The following is a 21,489-nucleotide window of genomic DNA, read 5'->3' as shown; positions in this document are numbered from 1 at the left end:
ATCTTTTAAATGCTGAGAAAAATAAAAGGTGACCTTACAAAACCAAAGAATGTGAAATACATTTAGTTGTATATCATTATACTATATAACAAACACCTGTCCACCTTTGGCCTTCAATAAAAGAGGATTATTACCAGGGATTGCAGATGAGCTAAAAGCTAAATCTGGCCTCAATCACCCCTTCTCTTTTTAACACCAATGTATTTTTATGGGTCGTCCTTTTTTAATAAACTTAAAATAATCTAGGTTATAAGAGTCAGGATTAAAACTGTTTTCTGTTCATACTACAGCGTGAACATAATCAGATACAAGTCAAAGTCCTGCATTAAAAGATGTGAAGGTGAGAGGAGAGAATCATAAATATCCCTTTATGATGCATGTGTTCATCACGGGGTATAAGAATGACTGTATACAGTAATGGGTGTCTTTGCTGATAACATGTCATCATTTGTTAGTTGATCTTGCTGAACACTACAGGAGAACAAGATCAATATCATAATTCAATACGAATCCTGCCCAGTTACTGACATTGAGACAGTTCTTATTTGTGTTACAAGTTTTCAGATTATTTATGTTTAATGAAACGAATCAAAAGAGGCAAAACGTTCTTTATTCAAGAAGAACATGTTCACACAAAACCGTTCTGATCAGTGGTACACAGACAAAGTAAAAAAGCACTTTTTAAATAAAGTATTTGTTGAATAAACAGTTTCTTATTGTCATCCGTATTATAACATACTGTGTGCCATACTGCTGGAGGTCTTGCTAGATACTTTATTTGGAGTCAGTGAATCTACTTTATTCTAGTGGATGTAAAATAAATCCCATAAATGAAATAACTGTATAAACGTATTGATCCCCGTTTTGAAAAAGGAACACGTACTGGTCCCACAGAGGGGAAAAGCACATTCTGTATTTGACCCTGAACAGTTTCTTCCCCTCCGCTACAGGCCTCACTAACAAGACCCGGGACCCCGACTGACAGTGACCCTTTATCCCCCCCACAAACATGATGCATTACATTAATGCACATCATGTGAACAACATATGCACTATTTTATTATCTTATCTGCACCATGTACGTTGAGTTGTTGGAGGGGCATGGGACATAAGATTTTCATTGCCAACATATACGTTGTATGTGCTGTGCATATGACCAATAAAACCTTGAAACCTTGAAACCATACTGAGAGCCGTGTTCTCTGACTGCACGTCTGCACAGCCCTCCACTCTGAGATACAGCTCTCTGCAGTTTGCCATATAGTCATCGTCCTGGTGTTTCTGATTTTGAGCTTTTAAGGTTCTTTGTATATTTTGTTTGGTGTAGTAATTGTCTTTCTGTTCTTTTTTAATGCTCAATAGTTTCTTTAAAATACTTGTTTTATTATCTTTATATTTTTCTCTGTGATTGTTTAAGTTCGCACCACCAGACACCAACAAATTCCTTGTTTGTGTAAACGTACCCGGCAATAAACTGGATTCTGATTCTGAAGAACACAGGTGGACATAAAACGTATCTATGTAATGCAGGGGATCACCTTTAGAACAATCCCTCTGATGCTAATACCATGGCTTTAAGATATGAACTGAAATGTATTTTAGGACAAACCCTTGAGATGAGCCCTCTCGTTTTCAAGGGGCTCCTAACAGCAAGACAGAGGACAACTATCAAAACCAAAGCAAGTCACCGCACAGCCAAAACAATATTAGTCACAACACAAACATTGAAGATGCACGTTTGGACATAACCACTGTATGAGAGTTCATCGAGTAGAAAACAAAAGAAAATGAGACATATAGTTTTGAACGGGCCAATTCCACAATAGCATGCACAGCTCACAGCAGGAAAAGAATACGAGAAGCGCTTTTGAACCTTCAGAGGAAGTCGAGCATCGTATGTTTGGTAAACTCTGAAGGAGCTTTGAACAGAAAGGTCCATCGCTAATGAGATATGTAAGGTATGTGCATTGGACCCGCGGGATCAAATGCTTTCCAAGAATAAAGACAATAAAATGAATGTCAAATCATTCTGTAATGCAGTGACAACAACATTGGATACAGGACAGAGGGATCTGAAAGGGGAACAGAGAGGTTGGATGGTCCACAGAGTCGACCCCCGGTCCACTGCAGCAGAACTGAGCCCCGTTGGTGGACTTTGCTCAGGTTTTCTGAACCTGGTTCTCAGCCAGCGCTTCTTTAGCCAGGTAGTGCTCTCTCTTGATCTTTATCTCCACATCCTCGGGGACGTCGGGAACCATCAGGTCGATCATTCGTCCGATGAAGAACACCACATGCTGAGGAGGGAAGAGGAGGTCAGGGTTCGGGCAGGGTCGTGATGAGGTTTGGTCTTCTCATTTAGACACTTAGACGCAGGTTTTAAATCCACCAGTGGGATATTTACTGACGTATTTTATTTCTTAGGACAAAACGTTGAAATCTCTCATCCTGATATCAGGCTAACAACCAAAGGCACATTCAGGAAACCGTACAGAGTATACTTAGTTACTATATACTATATAACAAACACCTGTCCACCTTTGGCCTTCAATGAAAGAGGATTATTACCAGGGATTGCAGATGAGCTAAAAGCTAAATCTGGCCTCAATCACCCCTTCTCTTTTTAACACCAATGTATTTTTATGGGTCGTCCTTTTTTAATAAACTTAAAATAATCTAGGTTATAAGAGTCAGGATTAAAACTGTTTTCTGTTCATACTACAGCGTGAACATAATCAGATACAAGTCAAAGTCCTGCATTAAAAGATGTGAAGGTGAGAGGAGAGAATCATAAATATCCCTTTATGATGCATGTGTTCATCACGGGGTATAAGAATGACTGTATACAGTAATGGGTGTCTTTGCTGATAACATGTCATCATTTGTTAGTTGATCTTGCTGAACACTACAGGAGAACGAGATCAATATCATAATTCAATACGAATCCTGCCCAGTTACTGACATTAAGACAGTTCTTATTTGTGTTACAAGTTTTCAGATTATTTATGTTTAATGAAACGAATCAAAAGAGGCAAAACGTTCTCAGATCTTTTTTTCAATAGTTTCCCATTGAAGAGAGACCAGGGGACAGGAAGTGCTGAGTCATGTCAGAACTCAGGACTCATTCCTGCAGTTGGACTCTAAAACAGAACTTAAAACACGGACCTCAAACACGATGACGAAGGCGAGTCGTATGGCGAGGAGGTGATAGTACTCAGGGAGGTAGTTTCCTTCTTCGTCCCTCAAATCCAGATACCTGCACAGCCCAGAAAACAACAACCCCATCAACAGATTGCATTTGCTGTTGCCTGTTGTTGTGATGTGGCCTACCTGCAGCGTGTGTGTTGCTGGCTGTAGTTGCTGGGGGAGGTTGCCAGAGTGAAGTTGATGAAACCGCTGAGATTGCTGTCTCTGGTGTGGCGGTAGTACAGGCGGGGCAGGAAGGACGAGGTGAAGGCGATGAGGAAAGCCTGAAAACAGGTTTGGAAAAGTCCAGATTCTGAGAAGATAAGTCAGCAATTTGAATCTCTAACATCACGTGAGACAAGTAGGAACTTTGAGGAGGAAATCATAAGGAATGTATCTCTGCAGGGATGCAGTGTTTCTGTGTTGGACCCTGAAGGCAATAACGCCCCTGCAGCTCTGTATTGCCTCCGGAGAGTCTTCTTACGTTGCTGAAGACGGCCACGTGTGTGATGAGCTGCAGGATGGGCAACCAGACGCCCAGGTCCTGCGCTCGCTCCACCACCGGGCGGCGGTATTCAGTCACAAACTTCTGAGCGTCCAGGCGGATCTCCACCCAGTTATTGATGAGAGCGAAGAGAGGAGCGAGAGGGAACGCCGCCACGAAGATGGTGATGAAACCAAACTGGATCACTGAGGAGGAACAGGCAGTCATCACATCTCTGTTAACCTGGTCTGATTCAAGATTTGATTATATTTCACATCATTAATCCAAATCTGTAAACTAAAGGGATTAAAGTACAGAGTAGAATAAAACCAAAGTACTCAAATAGAGTACTAGTATCTCAAAATTGTACAACTTTAGTAAATGTACTTGTGAATGTACACCTCTGGTTCACCCCACCCGTCAGGGAGACCCAGGTGTAAAATATTTGATTCATTATTAAAAATGCTAACCCAACATGTAAGGACGATTTGGACATACATATGGAAAAATATGAAAAATTTATAAAAATGTAGAAACAAATACTTTAAAATGTTCATGCCTCAAAATCCTGTTTGTGAAAATGTGTTTGTAACTCTCACCCATCTCCAGGTATTCGCTGAAGAGTCCCTCGCAGACCAGCAGCTGGTAATCTGCCTCCCAGGGACAAACCTCCTCCTCTTCCTCCCCCTTCCCCTCTCCTCTTCCTCCCCCTTCCCCTTCCCCTTCTCCTCCTCCTCCTCCTCCTCTTTCTCCCCCTTCTCCTCATCCTCTTTCTCTCCCTTCATCTCCCGCCGCCGCCGACTTCTGTTCCTCTTCTGCCACCACGACTTCAGCTTCCTGCAAAATATTTAGCTCTCACTTTGAATCGCAGTTGGAAAGAGACACAGGTCAAGATAAAGTTCAGTTTAGATTTTGTTCAAACTTGATGTGAAGTATTTTGCCTGGAATTGAAAATATCCTATCTTTTTGCCCCCCCTCAGATATCGAGGAACAGTGCTGCTGCCTGTACAAACAATCGGAGAAAATCTGAGAACATATTTTTAGTATGTAGGAAAATATGTAAAATATACTATATATATATATGCTCCAGAAGTAACCAATGGAAAACCCCTCTGGAGCAAACACAGGGATTTTAGCCTTTGCAGACCATTTACATGCACCAAAACCTGTAGAACACTCTACAGGAGAAGGAACACCACAACAAGCAGAAGAGGGCCCTTTAACTCACACAGCTTCAAAAAAAAGTCTGAATTGAATATAAAATGTAAAGAAACATCACAGGGTGACACGATTATTTTGTTGTGGTTATTATCGAGTGCAAATTGTGTTGGTGTGTTGTTTTTACGGTAAAATGAACTCCTGCATGTTGTTGATCAGCTGTTTTCCCACCATGATGACCAGCAGCTCCTGAGCCAGTTCAACGAGGCATCCCCCTGCTCCACACTGTCAGACAGACACACAAAAAATGTCATCACGTCCAACATTAGCCTCCTTTAGCTTAGCGGTGGAGACCTGAAGTCATGTGACCGTGCTGTAGTTCCTCTATAGCCCAACATTAGCCTCCTTTAGCTTAGCGGTGGTGATGTGAAGTCATGTGACCGTGCTGTAGTTCCTTTATAGCCCAACATTAGCCTCCTTTAGCTTAGCGGTGGAGACGTGAAGTCATGTGACCGTGCTGTAGTTCCTTTATAGCCCAACATTAGCCTCCTTTAGCTTAGCAGTGGAGACCTGAAGTCATGTGACCGTGCTGTAGTTCCTCTATAGCCCAACATTAGCCTCCTTTAGCTTAGCAGTGGTGATGTGAAGTCATGTGACCGTGCTGTAGTTCCTTTATAGCCCAACATTAGCCTTCTTTAGCTTAGCGGTGGAGACGTGAAGTCATGTGACCGTGCTGTAGTTCCTTTATAGCCCAACATTAGCCTCCTTTAGCTTAGCGGTGGTGAGGTGAAGTCATGTGACCGTGCTGTAGTTCCTTTATTTAAACATAGTTTTTATATATGTACAGTATTAATATACTGCATACTCACATCTTCGTTGCGTACTCCTAGCAGAGTGTTGTATTTTCCAGGATAACCAACAAATCTGAACAAACACAAACAAATGAACAGCTGGTTAGACATTTTTAAAACTGCTTTTTAATTTTTCTGTTGTTCAGTAAAAAAAGTGTATGTGTTTGTGTAGACATGGCAGCGTTCTCAAAGAAGGACAAACTGTCATGTGATCACGCTGTTAAAATCAGACCAGAAAACATCTCAGGTGACTCTCCAACAGAGACGTGTGCGTCTCTCTTTAGTGTCCCCTGGTCTCCAGCTGTGTGCGTCTCTCTTTAGTGTCCCCTGGTCTCCAGCTGTGTGCGTCTCTCTTTAGTGTCCCCTGGTTTCCAGCTGTGTGCGTCTCTCTTTAGTGTCCCCTGGTCTCCAGCTGTGTGCGTCTCTCTTTAGTGTCCCCTGGTCTCCAGCTGTGTGCGTCTCTCTTTAGTGTCCCCTGGTCTCCAGCTGTGTGCGTCTCTCTTTAGTGTCCCCTGGTCTCCAGCTGTGTGCGTCTCTCTTTAGTGTCCCCTGGTCTCCAGCTGTGTGCGTCTCTCTTTAGTGTCCCCTGGTCTCCAGCTGTGTGCGTCTCTCTTTAGTGTCCCCTGGTCTCCAGCTGTGTGCGTCTCTCTTTAGTGTCCCCTGGTCTCCAGCTGTGTGCGTCTCTCTTTAGTGTCCCCTGGTCTCCAGCTGTGTGCGTCTCTCTTTAGTGTCCCCTGTCTGACACAGCATTCTGTTTTACATTGAGCTTATTGTAGAAACCATCATGTGTCTTATTTAGTGTTATATATGTCATTATGGTATGTTTTATACTGCCTGGTTTCCTGTCTCAGTGTAAATGTGTCAGTTCTATGTAAACCACGGCCGTCCCACCCAGGCTATTATCACTGCTTTAAAACAAAAGACTGGCACCCTTCTGTTCTCAGGCATTCCGCAGACAGAGGGTTGCCACTGTGACCATTGTCAGGCAATTTATCAGCGGTTATACTTAACATGTCAAAGCTTAACCCCCGTCTATCCAGCAATCTTGCATTGCCCTGTAATGTAGAGTTTGATTGGCTGTTCCCCTTCAAGAGTCTTGTTTTCTGATTGATCGGGGTCAGATCCTGTACTAGATTGGTTGTGTGGGTTATCTGGCCTTCCAGCTGGAACTTGATTCTGTTAAATGCTCCACCTTTTACTAAAATAACAACTTTGATTTGAAGCTTGTAGATTTGATCTTTTCTTACCAGAAGGGGATAAGTGTGGGATTTCCTCCACTGAAGTAAATATCCAAATGAAAGAGAGAGGAAATGAGTCGTGTTGTGATTGGTTGAGTCATTCCTCACCTGCCTTTGAAGAAGGCGATGTAAACCGGAGACGAGTAGAAGTTGATGAACTGGAAGATGAACACTTTGAGGACGAACATGTCTTCATATTTAGACTGAGTCCGGTGCATCTCTGACAGGGAGAACACAACATCGTCTGCATGCAAGAATACTATACAAAATCCATGATGTAACCCTACACGTACTCTCTTGTTCTGGAAACGCTGCCTTTAGGTTGCTCTCAACTATCCTCAAACCTCGCACAAAAATGTTTTTGTCCAATTTAAACATCTATGATATCGACAAGCACATTCCTACTTTACAATAACGTTCACACTTTTGTTTTAATCCAGGTTCCTTTGGGGTCTAAAGGTGGGGTCAGCTACAGTTAGCTAGCTAAATGATTTTAAAAAGGCAGAAATAATAAACATAACATTTACCAGCCCCAAACGTTGCCTTAAACACAGCGTAACTGAATATGATCAATTCATTATTATTATCTATTCAATATTAAATTGTTTTCAAACCAAGAGACTAAACTGTGAAGATTTCAAAAACAAGTGCAACCTAAAATATGAGAAAACAAAATCATTTGTGTTAACCAAAACTGAACTGAATCTGAAAACGTAATCCTAAATCTAAAATGTGACAGAAATAACGTTTCAGTTAATGGCTAAATCTCAAACGGAGGATGAGGAGGAGGAGGAGGAGGAGGAGGGTGAGGAGGAGGAGGAGGAGGAGGAAGAGGAGGAGGAGGCAGATGTCACTCACCCCAGCGGGTGAGGATGTGGGCCAGCGAGGTGTAAACTTTGGACAACATGAGGATCACCAACAGGTTCAACACGGATCCTGTGATACTGGCTATCCTAGCGGCCTGAGAAAGAAACGTGAGTTACTAAGTTGTGGGGTTCCTCAGGGAAGAGTCCTGGAGCCTCTGTTGTTGCTATTAAACTCTAAATAAACTATACGTTTTGAATCTTCTCGTTTTATTTTAATGGTCACAAATAGTTATTTCCTTCTGAAAAACTGGGTCTTGAATAAATCATGTCCAATCCTGTAGTCGAGCGCCAAACTTTACAAATACTAGTTTAAACCTGAATATAACAACGTTTTTTCCAACAGCTCATTTTTGGTTTGTAAAATAGACCTCAGCTGAGAAAAATGTTATGGATTTAAAGGAACACCTTGAAACGTTTCCTCTGTTATACTCACAAAGCCGTTTAAAACGGTGTCCGACTTGTCGATAATGATGGTCAGGATGGTGCGATACAGGATGATGGCCATGAGGAAGATCAGCACAACAGCAACCTGCACACGGGTTTTGGAATATTTACAAATACTATTCACTTCTGGTAAAAACCCATCTTTAAAGTCTGTCAGCTCCAGTGGATGTGATGGAAACCCGATGTCAGAGCAGAGGAGGAAGACATGTTCAGGTAATCTACTTAGTACTAAGTAAAAGTACGCAGTAAAAACACTCTGCAAGTAAAAGGTTGTTCATCCAAGTCAATATCCAAGTCCCTGTGTTTCCTTACACCCAGCACTGTCAGTGGACAGTGGAGACTCACCATGACGATGATGGCCATGCAGCCGGTCAGCGTTCGGTTGATTCGCTTATTAGCAGGGAAGTGGGGTTCCTCAATTCCCGTCACCGGGTTCCTGATCGTCATCGGCGCCATGGCCGTGAACTCCGGGCGAGGTCGCTCCTGTGGAGGACAGAGACACAAATGTACATATATATAGTTTAGTCACACATTTATTCTTTAATCCTATACCCAATAACATGAGCCAGAGGAGCAGCTCATAGATCAGCGATCAACGCGCCCTCGTTCCTAAACGTAAGTGTCGTGGTGGGGTAACGCTGTCTTGGTTAAAGACGAGTTCTCATCTACTGAACTTAAGTACAAGCTCACGTTACTTGTACATCACTTGAGTTTTTTTATTCTTTGCTACTTTATACTTCTACTCCACTTTATTTCAGAACCACTCAAAGTCTGAAATGAATCCTCCATCACCCTCCTCCTTATGCTGACTTTGTTGCCACTATAAACCCTGCCACTAGAGGCCAGCACCTAACAGAAGGAGAATCATAATCAGCTGCTTTACCGATGAGCTTTTTGGGTAAGGACAGTCTCTGGGGTTAATGTACCAGCCACATATATTGAATCCGATCAGACCTAATATAGTCCTGCTTCTTCTGCTGTGTGGTTGTCAAATATCACACAGGTTACATACAGTGCTTGGTGTGGGGGGGTTGACCCTGTGAGCAGCAGTGAGCACTGGTTCTGTATGATTACGTGCACGGTTTAGACAGGTGAGGTGTGAGACCAGCACCTCGATGTCCTGGAACTCGGAGCAGTCCCAGCGGTGAGACAGGGTCGAACAGGTTCTCTTCCAGAACTCCAGGAAGGTGACGGCCCACAGAGACATGAAGGCACTGAAAAACACTGTCCCTCCATTATCAAACAAGAGACCCACCTGCAGAGAGAGACAGACAGGCAGTCAGGTAGTCAGACAGACATACAGACAGACTGTTTTGGTTATTTAGGATTGTGCTTTGGCGGTTTCTGCTTCTAACAGGTCCCTGTTATAAATGCAGTCGATAAAGAAGCGGACAGACCTTGAAGGTGGAGCAGATGTCGGAGTAATTCCAGACAGAGCAGATGTTACAGAGAGGGCACATCGTGAAGCTGTTCCTGCTGTTACACAACTCCTGCCTACACACACACACACACACACACACACACACACACACACACACACACACACACACACACACACACACACACACACACACACACACACACACACACACACACACACACACACACACACACACACACACACACACACACACACACACACACACACACACACACACACACACACACACACACACACACACACACACACACACACACACACACACACACACACCAGCTGATCAGTTATGTGACTTTCATCCTAGACATTCTTTTTATCTTCTGCCTTCAAGATGCAGAGTAAAGTACAATCACGCAAACACGGCTAAAGGTGTGCAATGCATTGTGGGACACTGATGATCCAATGATATGCTAGCGGTCTCAGAGACAGAGTTTCTACTTACGTCGGGACGTCAGTGGCCATGAGCCAGAACCCGAACAGGAAGACCACGGTCCCAACGAGAGAAGCCGGCAGCAGCCAGCCGGTGTAGAAACCTGCAGTCAGACACAATTACTGTAGACCAGGGAGTCCCGCTGTGCCCGGACGATCTCTGAGGGCACAGCGCTGTCCATAACACAAAGGATCTGGTTGCTGCAGCTAATTTGCCATTATTGAGCATCCTGCCTGCATGTGGAGGCAGGCTAAGTCATTAAAGACTTTCTCATGCAGGAAGTAACGCATCGAGACCCTGCTGGAGACGCACTGTGGGACGCTCTCAGAAGCGCTTGGTTACTGATGTAGTAATTACCCAGCCAGGCGAAGTAAAGCGCTATCTTCTCCCCGAAGTATTCCCTGATGTGATCCAGAGGTTGGTAGCTTCTCCAGGAGGACCACGTGGCCCAGTACGAATACAGGATCTGTCTCAGAGCTAAAGACTGGAGGGGCACTGGGGGGGTGGGGAGCTGGAATCCACCCTGCAAACAAAAACCGAACAGATAGATGTGAGGTTGATCTTCAGTCCCAACAGCTGCTGTGACTGTAACAGAACCACAGGAAATACACTCTGGATGTTATCACTTTTTCTACTTTCACCGAAGTAAAAGATCTGAGTACTCCTCCCCCCTCAGGGGGTTATAACCTCACCTCGTGCAGGGGGTAGGCTGCAGTGAAGACTCCCTCATTCAGGAGACGGTCGATCCCAACTTCCCCACGTTTCATCGAACCATACGGCGTCCGGGCCAGGATCTCGTACAGCTGCAGGGACAGGAAACAGACACTGTAGGACAGGTAGGACAGGAAACAGACACTGTAGGACAGGAAACAGACACTGTAGGACAGGAAGGACAGGAAACACACACTGTAGGACAGGAAGGACAGGAAACAGACACTGTAGGACAGGAAGGACAGGAAACACACACTGTAGGACAGGAAGGACAGGAAACACACACTGTAGGACAGGAAACACACACTGTAGGACAGGAAGGACAGGAAACACACACTGTAGGACAGGAAACACACACTGTAGGACAGGAAACAGACACTGTAGGACAGGAAGGACAGGAAACACACACTGTAGGACAGGAAACACACACTGTAGGACAGGAAACAGACACTGTAGGACAGGAAACACACACTGTAGGACAGGAAACACACACTGTAGGACAGGAAACACACACTGTAGGACAGGAAACAGACACTGTAGGACAGGAAGGACAGGAAACACACACTGTAGGACAGGAAACAGACACTGTAGGACAGGAAGGACAGGAAACAGGGGTTGAAAAGAAAATCATTTTTGTTAACCAAAAGGTTTCAAGGTTTCAAGGTTTTATTGGTCATATGCACAGCAGATACAGCGTATATGTTGGCAATGAAAATCTTATGTCGCGTGCTCCTCCAACAACTCAACATACATGGTGCAAAAGATAAATAAAGTAGTGCAAAAAGAGAGAAGAATATTTACAATAACAACAATAAAGATTTGAGGATGTGAAATATATACATATGTGGAATACATTGAGAGTATTTAAATACTTTACACTGTTGAATGAGGAGGTATGGACAGATGCATATATTATGTATAGTAGATGTATATGATATGTACAATATATAGATATGTGTACTATAAACAGATATGTATGGCAGATGTGTATAATATATATATATATATATGTATGTGTGTACTATAAACAGATGTGAGTAGACATTCACACAGCTCAGGAGTTCAGTAGTCTTATAGCCTGTGGTATAAAACTGTCTCTGAGTCTGGTGGTCTTGGTCCGGATGCTGCGGTACCGTCTGCCAGACGGCAGCAGACAGAACAGATTGTTGCTGGGGTGATGGGGGTCCTTTAATATCCTACCGGCCTTCTTCCTACACCGCTGGGTGTAGAGGTCCTCCATGGATGGCAGCTCCGTCCTGGTGATGTGCTGAGCAGTTTTCACCACCCTCTGTAGAGTCTTACGGTTGAGGGCGGTGCAACTGCCATACCAGGCGGTGATGCAGCCAGTCAGGATACTCTCGATGGTGCACCTGTAGAAGTTGCAGAGTATCCTGGAGTCCATGTTGAACTTCCGCAGCCTGCGGAGGAAGAAGAGCCGCTGTCGAGCCGTCTTGGATATGACCCTGGTGTGATGTGTCCATGTCAGGTCCTCACTGATGTTTACCCCGAGGAACCTGAAGCTGCTGACTCTCTCCACAGGAGTCCCGTCGATGGTGATGGGTGTGTGCCTCTCTCTGCCTCTTCCTGTAGTCCACAATCAGCTCCTTTGTTTTGCTGACGTTGAGATGGAGGTTGTTGTCCTGGCACCAAGATGTCAGGGCTCTGACCTCCTCTCTGTATGCCGTCTCGTCGCCGTCTGTGATCAGGCCGATGACGGTCGTGTCGTCAGCAAACTTGATGATGGTGTTGGAGCTGTGTGTGGCCACGCAGTCATGCGTGAACAGGGAGTAGAGGAGAGGGCTGAGCACACAACCCTGAGGGGCTCCGGTGTTGAGGGTCAAGGTGGAGGATGTGATGTTCCCCATCCGCACTGCCTGGGATCTGCCCGTCAGGAAGCTCATGATCCAGTCACAGAGGGCGCTGTTGAGCCCAAGGTGAAATGAATCTGAAAACGTAATCCTAAATCTAAAATGTGACTGAAATAACGTTTCAGTTAATGGCTAAATCTCAAACGGAGGAGGAGGAGGAGGAGGAGGAGGAGGAGGAGGAGGAGGAGGAGGAGGAGGAGGAGGAGGAAGAGGAGGGTGAGGAGGCAGATGTCAGCTTATATACATTTATATTACATGGCTTGGAAGAAACCTAGATTCTGAGACCATGACATCCAGCATTTTGTTTGTCTTGACCCTGAAGGCAGCATCTCCCTGGTCCAATGGGATCTCTCCCTGTGTTTTTGGATTATGTCAGAAATGATTATTATTATTAAACCCCCTAAACTGATCGGGGTTCGGAGGGCTAACCCCGGTGAGAAAAGGCTTCTTTTAATAAAGATTTTAAGTCAATTTAGTCCGAACTCACCACCTGGTGTCTTTGAGTTGTTTTAAAGAACGTGTCTCTGTTGTTGCTGCCCAGAAACCTGCGGAGAAAAACAGACGCTGTCAAACAACATCCACTCAATGTGTCCCTGCTTCAGCTCTTCTTCTGAAACTGAGGCTCAGCGATTACACAGAAACTCTCCCTTCAACTGCTTGTTGACGACCAACCTGACAACACATGCAGTCAGAAAACGTTCATTCTGTTGTTGGAAACTCAGCTGAAATGTTTTCTGGTCTTATTCTAACAAAGTGATCACATGACTCCTGATGTCACTGCAGATCTGCTGTAAGCTAGCTAGCTAACGTAGCTAACCTTCAGATATACCGACCTAGTTCCCATGTCACGTGATCGTCAACTTTCCCGGTGTGAAAAGAAAAACATGGCGGACAGCTGACTCATTTTCAGTGCGAAATCCGAAACTGTAGGAGACTTTGGCCTTTATGATGAAGTGTATATTCTAATTCAGAATCTAAGTCCAGGGGATGTGTAGGATCTATAGTTTGATAGATATTACGGAGATGACTTCAGGTCTCGCCAGGCAAACGTATGCTCTGCTGCACCTCCTGTACGTTAGCTTGAAACGTCTTTCCCTCCATTCGTTGCTATTGACCAGCATCCATGTCAAGTTATCGTCTATTCTCGAGGTATTTCCGGAAAGATCTGACTTTCATCACATTTCTGGAATTTTTCTAAATGTCGACTTCTTTTTTTGAATGATCACTTTCTCCTAAAAATTCGGACTTTTCTTCGACATTTTGACCCACTATTTCTCATTATTCTAACTCCTTCTTCATGTGGCCGTAATCATCTTCTTTAAAATCCCACTTTTTGTCTCCCATTTCTTATTCCTTGATTTTCTTCTCAAACTTCCGACAGCAGATCGTGTGTTGCTGAAGCTCTCTAAATGCTGCATTGTGTTGGAGAGTTGCTGAAGATGTTTCTGAAAGATTTTTGGAACATTTGAGTTTTTATATCTGCATCGTTTCTGAAGTTGCAGCTTGATGGAAGAGTTTTGGGCCGCTCGTTGGCACCTGTCGGCCTCCGTACTTACACTTATGTACTTTAACCCCTACCCTCTCGCTCATGTGCTGTGTGTCATTATCACTTCTTCCGTTATCATTCAGAACATTGGTTTTCTATTTGACACATCACACGGTTTGAGGTTTCTTACTTTGTGTCGTAGAACACGTTTATATTCCTGAACATGTTTGAAGCGTCACCTCTGTATCTTGTTGTTTCTGAACTGACAGGTGTAGAAGTCCGGGGGAGGGTTAGGGACGTCCTGATGAAACGGGTTGGGGATGGACAACCTGGACAGAACCTGCGCTGACCAGTTAGTGACTGGAGAGGAGACAACCTGCAGGGGACAGAGGACACACTGAGGACACACTGAGGACACACTGAGGACACACTGAGGACACACTAAGGACACTCTGAGGACACACTGAGGACACGCTAAGGACACACTGAGGACACTCTGAGGACACTCTGAGGACACACTGAGGACACACTAAGGACACACTAAGGACACACTGAGGACACTCTGAGGACACTCTGAGGACACACTAAGGACACTCTGAGGACACTCTGAGGACACACTGAGGACACTCTGAGGACACACTGAGGACACACTAAGGACACTCTGAGGACACTCTGAGGACACACTGAGGACACTCTGAGGACACTCTGAGGACACACTGAGGACACACTGAGGACACACTGAGGACACTCTGAGGACACTCTGAGGACACACTAAGGACACACTGAGGACACACTGAGGACACTCTGAGGACACTCTGAGGACACTCTGAGGACACACTGAGGACACACTAAGGACACACTGAGGACACTCTGAGGACACTCTGGGGACACACTAAGGACACTATGAGGACACACTGAGGACACACTAAGACACACTGAGGACACTCTGAGGACACACTAAGGACACTCTGGGGACACACTGAGGACACACTAAGGACACTCTGGGGACACTCTGAGGACACTCTGAGGACACACTGAGGACACACTGAGGACACTTTTTGTAAATGTTATCTCCCTGGATGATTTGGTGTAAGCTGCTCTGGATCACGGCGTCAGCTACATGTAATGCGATGTCTGACCTGAAGGGGGACCCTGAGGCTGATGTCCTCGGCGTAGAAACAGAGGACGCTCCAGGGGGCGCTGAGGAGAACAAAACGGATCTTTGTCTTCTTCTGAAGGACCTCTTTCTGCGGGGACAAAGAAGAGACACTTTATTTTAAATGCTCTTTATTGAAATCTATAATTCATTCAACATTTTCTTTAGATATCACTTCTCCTTTAAACATTTCCCAGAGCATCAGACCATCTGTTGGGGTCCTGATGAAGTCATTTTATTGGAAACCCTTTTTAAGGTAACCCTGAAGTAATTAAATTTTAGGGTTTTTTTAAGAAACATTTGGAACTGTTGGTCAAGTTGAATCCGGACGTACTTTAAGCCTGAAGGTTTAAGGGTAAAGCACGGAGCTACCCTTTAGCACAGCGGGCTTCCATCAAACTACAAAGTCAACACCTTTCTGTTTGTTGTGTAAAGAGGTGCGTGTTGGGCGGAGGTGCATGGCCTAAACAAACACAGGGCCTTCATGTCAGATGTTAAACCAGAAGTCAACATAGATGTTTTGTCCTTAAGCATCGTCATAAGTATCTTAAGTATCGTCAGGTCGGTTAGTTTAGTTAAACCTAACCTTACAGATTATTTTGAAATCATTATCCCTGTACTTATTCATTATTTCATGTATTTCTTCATTATTTTATTTATTGATTTGTTTTTTATTTGTTTTGCTCACCTGCTCCTGCAGCAGTCCGCAGTTTTTCAGTTTCTGCAGAAACACCTCCCTCCATTCCCTGTGGGCGGGGCTTGAACTCGCCTCCACCTGCGAGTTCATAGGCTCCTCCCACACCAACACGAAGTCTGTCCAATTGGAGCACAGCATTCAGACTATGTGCACAATCACTCTCCTGCTAGTGGCTGACTGCCCTCGGTGATGTCACACAGGAAGAACCTGTTCCTCGTTTAGATTATTCAGAATGAAATCCAGCGTTAGTCAAACAGAAGAGGACAGGTGTTTCCAGGAAAGTGTTTACAGCGCCTTCAGGTAGGTGAAAGAACAAACACTACAGCGTACACAATCTGAATGTGACTTCTGACTCTACATATTATGGACTCACACTTCCACATCAAATGCATGGATTTTTCAGGATTGAGCTCCAAATGTCTGCGTCTGAATTGAAATGTGTGAACACCACAGAAGCAGTGAAGGTGTGAGCTTGCTCTGCGATAACTGAAACGTTCCTTCTGATCTGCGCAGGTTTAGCGGCAGCAGTGGGTAAGCATCCCATCATGAGTGGGTTTACTCACCGATTCGAGTCGAACCGTCACTAAATACGTTCCTGTCCGGAGGCTGAACAGGGGCATTCTGGGATAAAACAAACAGTCTTTTAGCACAGACGAAATCATTGCAGACTCGCAGAACAAATAGAGAGCACAATCGTAAGGACTTTTTGTACACTGAGTTTAAAGTAACCGTTAAAACAGACTGTGTGGCTCTCTCTACTCCATGGTTTTGCCACCAAGTCATTTGAGAATCAGAATCCAAACATTCTCAGAATCCTGATACTTCTAAGCGCCTCTCACTGCAGTAAGGACATTGAAATGAAAAGTGTGTGAGGTTTACGAGAAACACGTCTTAGAATAAATCTAACATTTAAGATGTTGTGTCTCAGTTCGTCCTGTTAGCACTAGCAGCGTCATAAACTGAGTTATCGGAGAGGATCCTCAGCTCCTCTGAACATATGAGCCGGACTGCAGACTGAAGCTCCTGTGGACACTTTAGAATAACTCTCACTGACAGAAGGCCGATTAACATTCAGAGAAAAAAGTCTGAATTTTAAGAAGAAAGAGAGAATTTTTAAGAAAAGTTAGAATTCTGAGATTTTCAGAAAAAGTAAGAATCTGAATTTTGAGAAAAACCAAAAATCTGTAATTCGATTTTTTTCTTTATTAAGAATGAATTAAAGATTGATTAAGCTGGCAACGCTATGCGAAGTACTAGCTATTACACTTTAACAGGAAGTACCAACACATCATTCGGCCATGTGGAAGCGCCAGAGCTGGAGAAGCATTAGGGGGAAACTCTAGGCTGAGCCCTAAACCCGTTCCTCGCCTTATTGGGAAAACATAACGTCGAGTTATTTCTGTCCCTTCGCAATCAGTGTTTTTATTTTGGTCTCGTTGCCGTTAATGAGAGCAGATTGGACTTCCTGTGATTGTTAGTGGAGTAAAACCAACGCCTCATCACTCAGTCCGTTAAAATCCACTCCGCCTCACTTCCTGTTTCCTGCTGCAGCTAAACTCACCCAAAAGCTGACCTCAGTTCTCGCTGGTTTGAGAGGCCGAAAGACGAAGCAACAAAACAAACACAAACTTATTAAGAGATTTCAGGTTTGAAAAATGTCTATTTTGAGACTGTTTGGAAAGTCTAAGACTAACTGTTAATGATCATTCAGTTCACTAATACTGATATCTGTGCAGTGGGGAGAAGCTTTGGGGGTCGTCGATGTGATGTTTTAGTCATAAAGCCTTACATTCAGGCCGCTGTAGTTATCCAATTTGGAGTTTGGTCCATTTTTGGGGAAACAAACAGAATCAGTAAATAAGTAATTCGACTTGTTCAGACATGATGAAGAAGGGTTGTTGGTCCGTGGTTCTGGTTAGATCGTAATGCTGCTTCAGTGGAGTAAATGTTGATTTTGTAATATTTATGTTTCAGGTTTTTTGATAAAAGTGAGATTAATTGAAATATAATTGAAGGCCCCCGGACGCTTCCCTGGATCACTAGCTGGCTAGCGACCGTTAGCTGTCCATCCCCGCGTACGTTCACTGTCTTCTAACCACTCTAGCTTACGTTAGCCCCCTCTCTAACAAGCTAGCTGTGGCCTCACTGGCGGTTCTCACAAGGTGAATCATTTTTCACACCCTACGGTGGGACTTGCAGCGTGGTCACGTGTCTACCGTCCCGATAGCCCATTGGCTCGTTACTGATCGCATCGGTTACCGTGGTGACACTGCCATAGTTTTTCTCCACCTCTGTTTCCATGGCGATGAGCGTGGCGCTGTCCTCCCTCGGCTCGCCTCGCCTCCTCATCCTCCTTCGCCTCCTTCCTCCTGCAGGGACACCGTTATCCTCCATTAATAATATCTGCTGCAGTGGTACGACAAAAAGTCTTTGATATTGAAACACTTCAATTCCGTATGAGAAAAAGTGTTTCCCCCGATGAATGTGGTTATGGATGAGTAACAGTGAAAAGATGTGCATGTTTTCCAAGAATAAATCTCTTCAGTTATGAAAAAAGAACCTGATATTTTCTGAGATGAACTCGTATCAGAAACAAAGTTAGATATTCTCCGTAGAGTACATCATGTCTTCATAAGAGCAGGGTGATACATTCCCATTAACCAGTCAAACACTTCTGAGAAACAAAACATTCACAATCTCTTCAGTGGAGATGCTGTGAAAGGAAAGGGCTTGATTGATGAGTAAACCGTGACTTCAAACCAAAGATGTAAAAGAAAAGAGTGAAATTCTCCCTGAGATTAAAGTCGTGCATTGAAGATAAAAGCATGAATGTTCTTGGTTGTAAATTTGCTACAAAATGACTTGGATATTATCTGAGATTTAATCACATATTAACGGGAAAGTAGTTGAATATTTCCTGGGATAAACTTGGGTATTGTCCAAGAAAAAGGCTCTCGTTGAATCCGACGTTTATGGAAAAACCGTAGTGTTCCAGACTACATTCAATAACTTTCCAGGATGGAATCACATCTTTACAAGAAGAAAGCACATATTCCCGGAGTGAAAATGGATATTCTCCAGGACCAAATCAAACATTTACAGGAAAAAAACGTTGATATTTTCTGAGTGGGAACTGTGTGAGAAGAACTCGACTGTTCTCAGATTATTCATTAGGTTAATTTGATTCGTGTCAAAGAGCTGCTCTCTTGTAACTTCTTGTAAATGAACAGTTTGTGGTGGTTCTTTTCTTCTGCTGTAACATTTTCTCACAGCTCGCTCTTCTGGAACATTTGACCTGAACAGCGAGTTTGTTAGAATGTGGTCAGAGTTCTTTTAATGAACTTACATTGAACACTGAGCAGTTTTACTTACAGTACTTCCAGTGACCTACAACACGATGTCTGGCATTTGTGGAGTTCGTACTTTTACTGCAGAAACATTTCAGAGTGTATTTAGTGTTGAGGTAAGCTGTCTTAAACAACAACATCATACACACGTTTTAATAAAGGAACTCTAGAAAGTAGAAACTTCCTCCTGCAGAAGGACTTACCTGCAGCCCGGAGCAGAGAGTGTGACTGTGAGTGTGTGTGTGCGTGTGTGTGTGTGTGTGTGAGTCCCGCCCCCTGCATCCGTGTCTCCTCCGTCTCAAAAACAAACACTCACCTGCAGTTTGCTTTTTTATTCAACAGACTTTAATTTCTTCAGTAAAAAATGTATTTAAAATACTGCATGTACTTTATGTTTATATATACATATATATATATATATGTATGTATATATATGTATATGTATATATATATAGGCTATATATATATACATATACATATATATACATACATATATATATATATATGTATGTATATATATATATATATATATATATATACATACATATATATATATATATATATATATGTATGTATATATATATATATATATATACATACATATATATATATATGTATGTATATATATATATGTATGTATATATATATACATACATATATATATATATACATACATATATATATATATGTATGTATATATATGTATATGTATGTATATATATATATATACATATATATATATATACATACATATACATATATATACATACATATATATATATATATGTATGTATATATATATATATATATATATATATACATACATATATATATATATATATATATATGTATGTATATATATATATATATATATACATACATATATATATATATGTATGTATATATATATATGTATGTATATATATATACATACATATATATATATATACATACATATATATATATATGTATGTATATATATGTATATGTATGTATATATATATATACATACATATATAGCCTATATACAGTGGTATGCAAAAGTTTGGGCACCCCTTAGGAAAACCACTGCATCAGTTTGTCACTTGCTGAGCTTTTGAAGCAGCAACTTCATTTTAACATATGTTATACCTTATGGTAACAGAAACATCTCAGTAGTGAAATAACTTTTATTGGTCAAACAGAAACATGTTTATGTGCATTCAAACAAAAATAGGCATGTGCATAAATTTGGGCACCCCTAAGAAATAATTCCATTAATATTTAGTATTGCCTCCTTTTGCTGCAATAACGGCCTGTAGACGCCTCCTGTAGCCACAGACAAGTCCCTTAAGCCTGGCAGGTGGTATTTTGGCCCATTCTTCCACACAAAACGTCTCCAGTTCAGTCAGGTTTCTTGGCCTCCGTGCATGGACAGCCTTCTTCAAATAAATCCATACATTTTCAATGATGTTAAGGTCTGGGGACTGGGATGGCCATTCCAGAACATTGTACCTGTGCTTCTGCATGAATTCCTTGGTGGATTTTGATCGGTGCTTAGGATCATTGTCCTGCTGAAAAATCCAACCCCGGCGTAGCTTCAACTTTGTGACTGACTCTAGAACATTCTTGTCAAGAATCTCCTGGTACTGTAAGGAATTCATGTGGCCCTCAACTTTAACAAGTTTTCCAGTACCTGTGCTAGCCACACAGCCCCATAACATGGTAGATCCTCCACCAAATTTTACAGTGGGCAACAAGTTCTTTTCATTGAATGCAGTGTGTTTTTTTCGCCATGCATACCTGTTCATGTTATGACCAAATAACTCAATCTTGGTCTCATCTGACCACAGTATTTTGTTCCAAAATGCTTCTGGCTTGTCCAGATGTGCTTTTGCATACCTCATGCGACTCTTCTTGTGATTAACACTCAGGAAAGGCTTTTTGCACATCACCCTTCCAATGAGCTCTTCCTGGTGCAAAGTACGCTGGATTGTGGAACGGTGAACAACTACACCATCAGCAGCCAGATGTTGTTGTAGTTCTCTGGAGGTGGTCTGTGGCTTCTCTGTGACCATTTTCACCATCCTTCGCCTGTGCCTTTCCCCTATTTTTGTCGGCCTACCACATCTTTCCTTCACACGGACTGT

General features: G+C 43.0%; 1 protein-coding gene across 1 annotated transcript; it reads right to left on the bottom strand.

Annotated features, from left to right (window-relative positions):
* Positions 1-593: 593 nt before the first annotated feature.
* On the bottom strand, positions 594-19,534 carry ano7 (anoctamin 7). Its single transcript, XM_063906555.1, has 23 exons — positions 18,273-19,534; positions 16,577-16,634; positions 16,005-16,129; positions 15,300-15,407; positions 14,400-14,536; positions 13,162-13,219; positions 10,788-10,898; positions 10,453-10,618; positions 10,108-10,198; positions 9,622-9,718; positions 9,336-9,479; positions 8,570-8,707; positions 8,214-8,309; positions 7,773-7,875; positions 7,023-7,134; positions 5,695-5,749; positions 5,013-5,110; positions 4,470-4,504; positions 4,267-4,377; positions 3,668-3,873; positions 3,328-3,467; positions 3,163-3,253; positions 594-2,294 (listed from the first exon to the last, which is right to left on the bottom strand). The coding sequence occupies exons 1-23, from the start codon at positions 18,531-18,533 to the stop codon at positions 2,160-2,162; spliced, it is 2,676 nt and encodes an 891-aa protein (XP_063762625.1). The 5' UTR covers positions 18,534-19,534; the 3' UTR covers positions 594-2,159.
* Between the last annotated feature and the right edge of the window lie 1,955 nt (positions 19,535-21,489).

The sequence above is a fragment of the Eleginops maclovinus genome, chromosome 18 (assembly GCF_036324505.1).
Source record: "Eleginops maclovinus isolate JMC-PN-2008 ecotype Puerto Natales chromosome 18, JC_Emac_rtc_rv5, whole genome shotgun sequence".
NCBI lineage: Eukaryota > Metazoa > Chordata > Actinopteri > Perciformes > Eleginopidae > Eleginops > Eleginops maclovinus.
The sequence above is the reverse complement of the archived record's forward strand: the minus strand, read 5'-3'. Positions and strand labels throughout refer to the sequence as shown.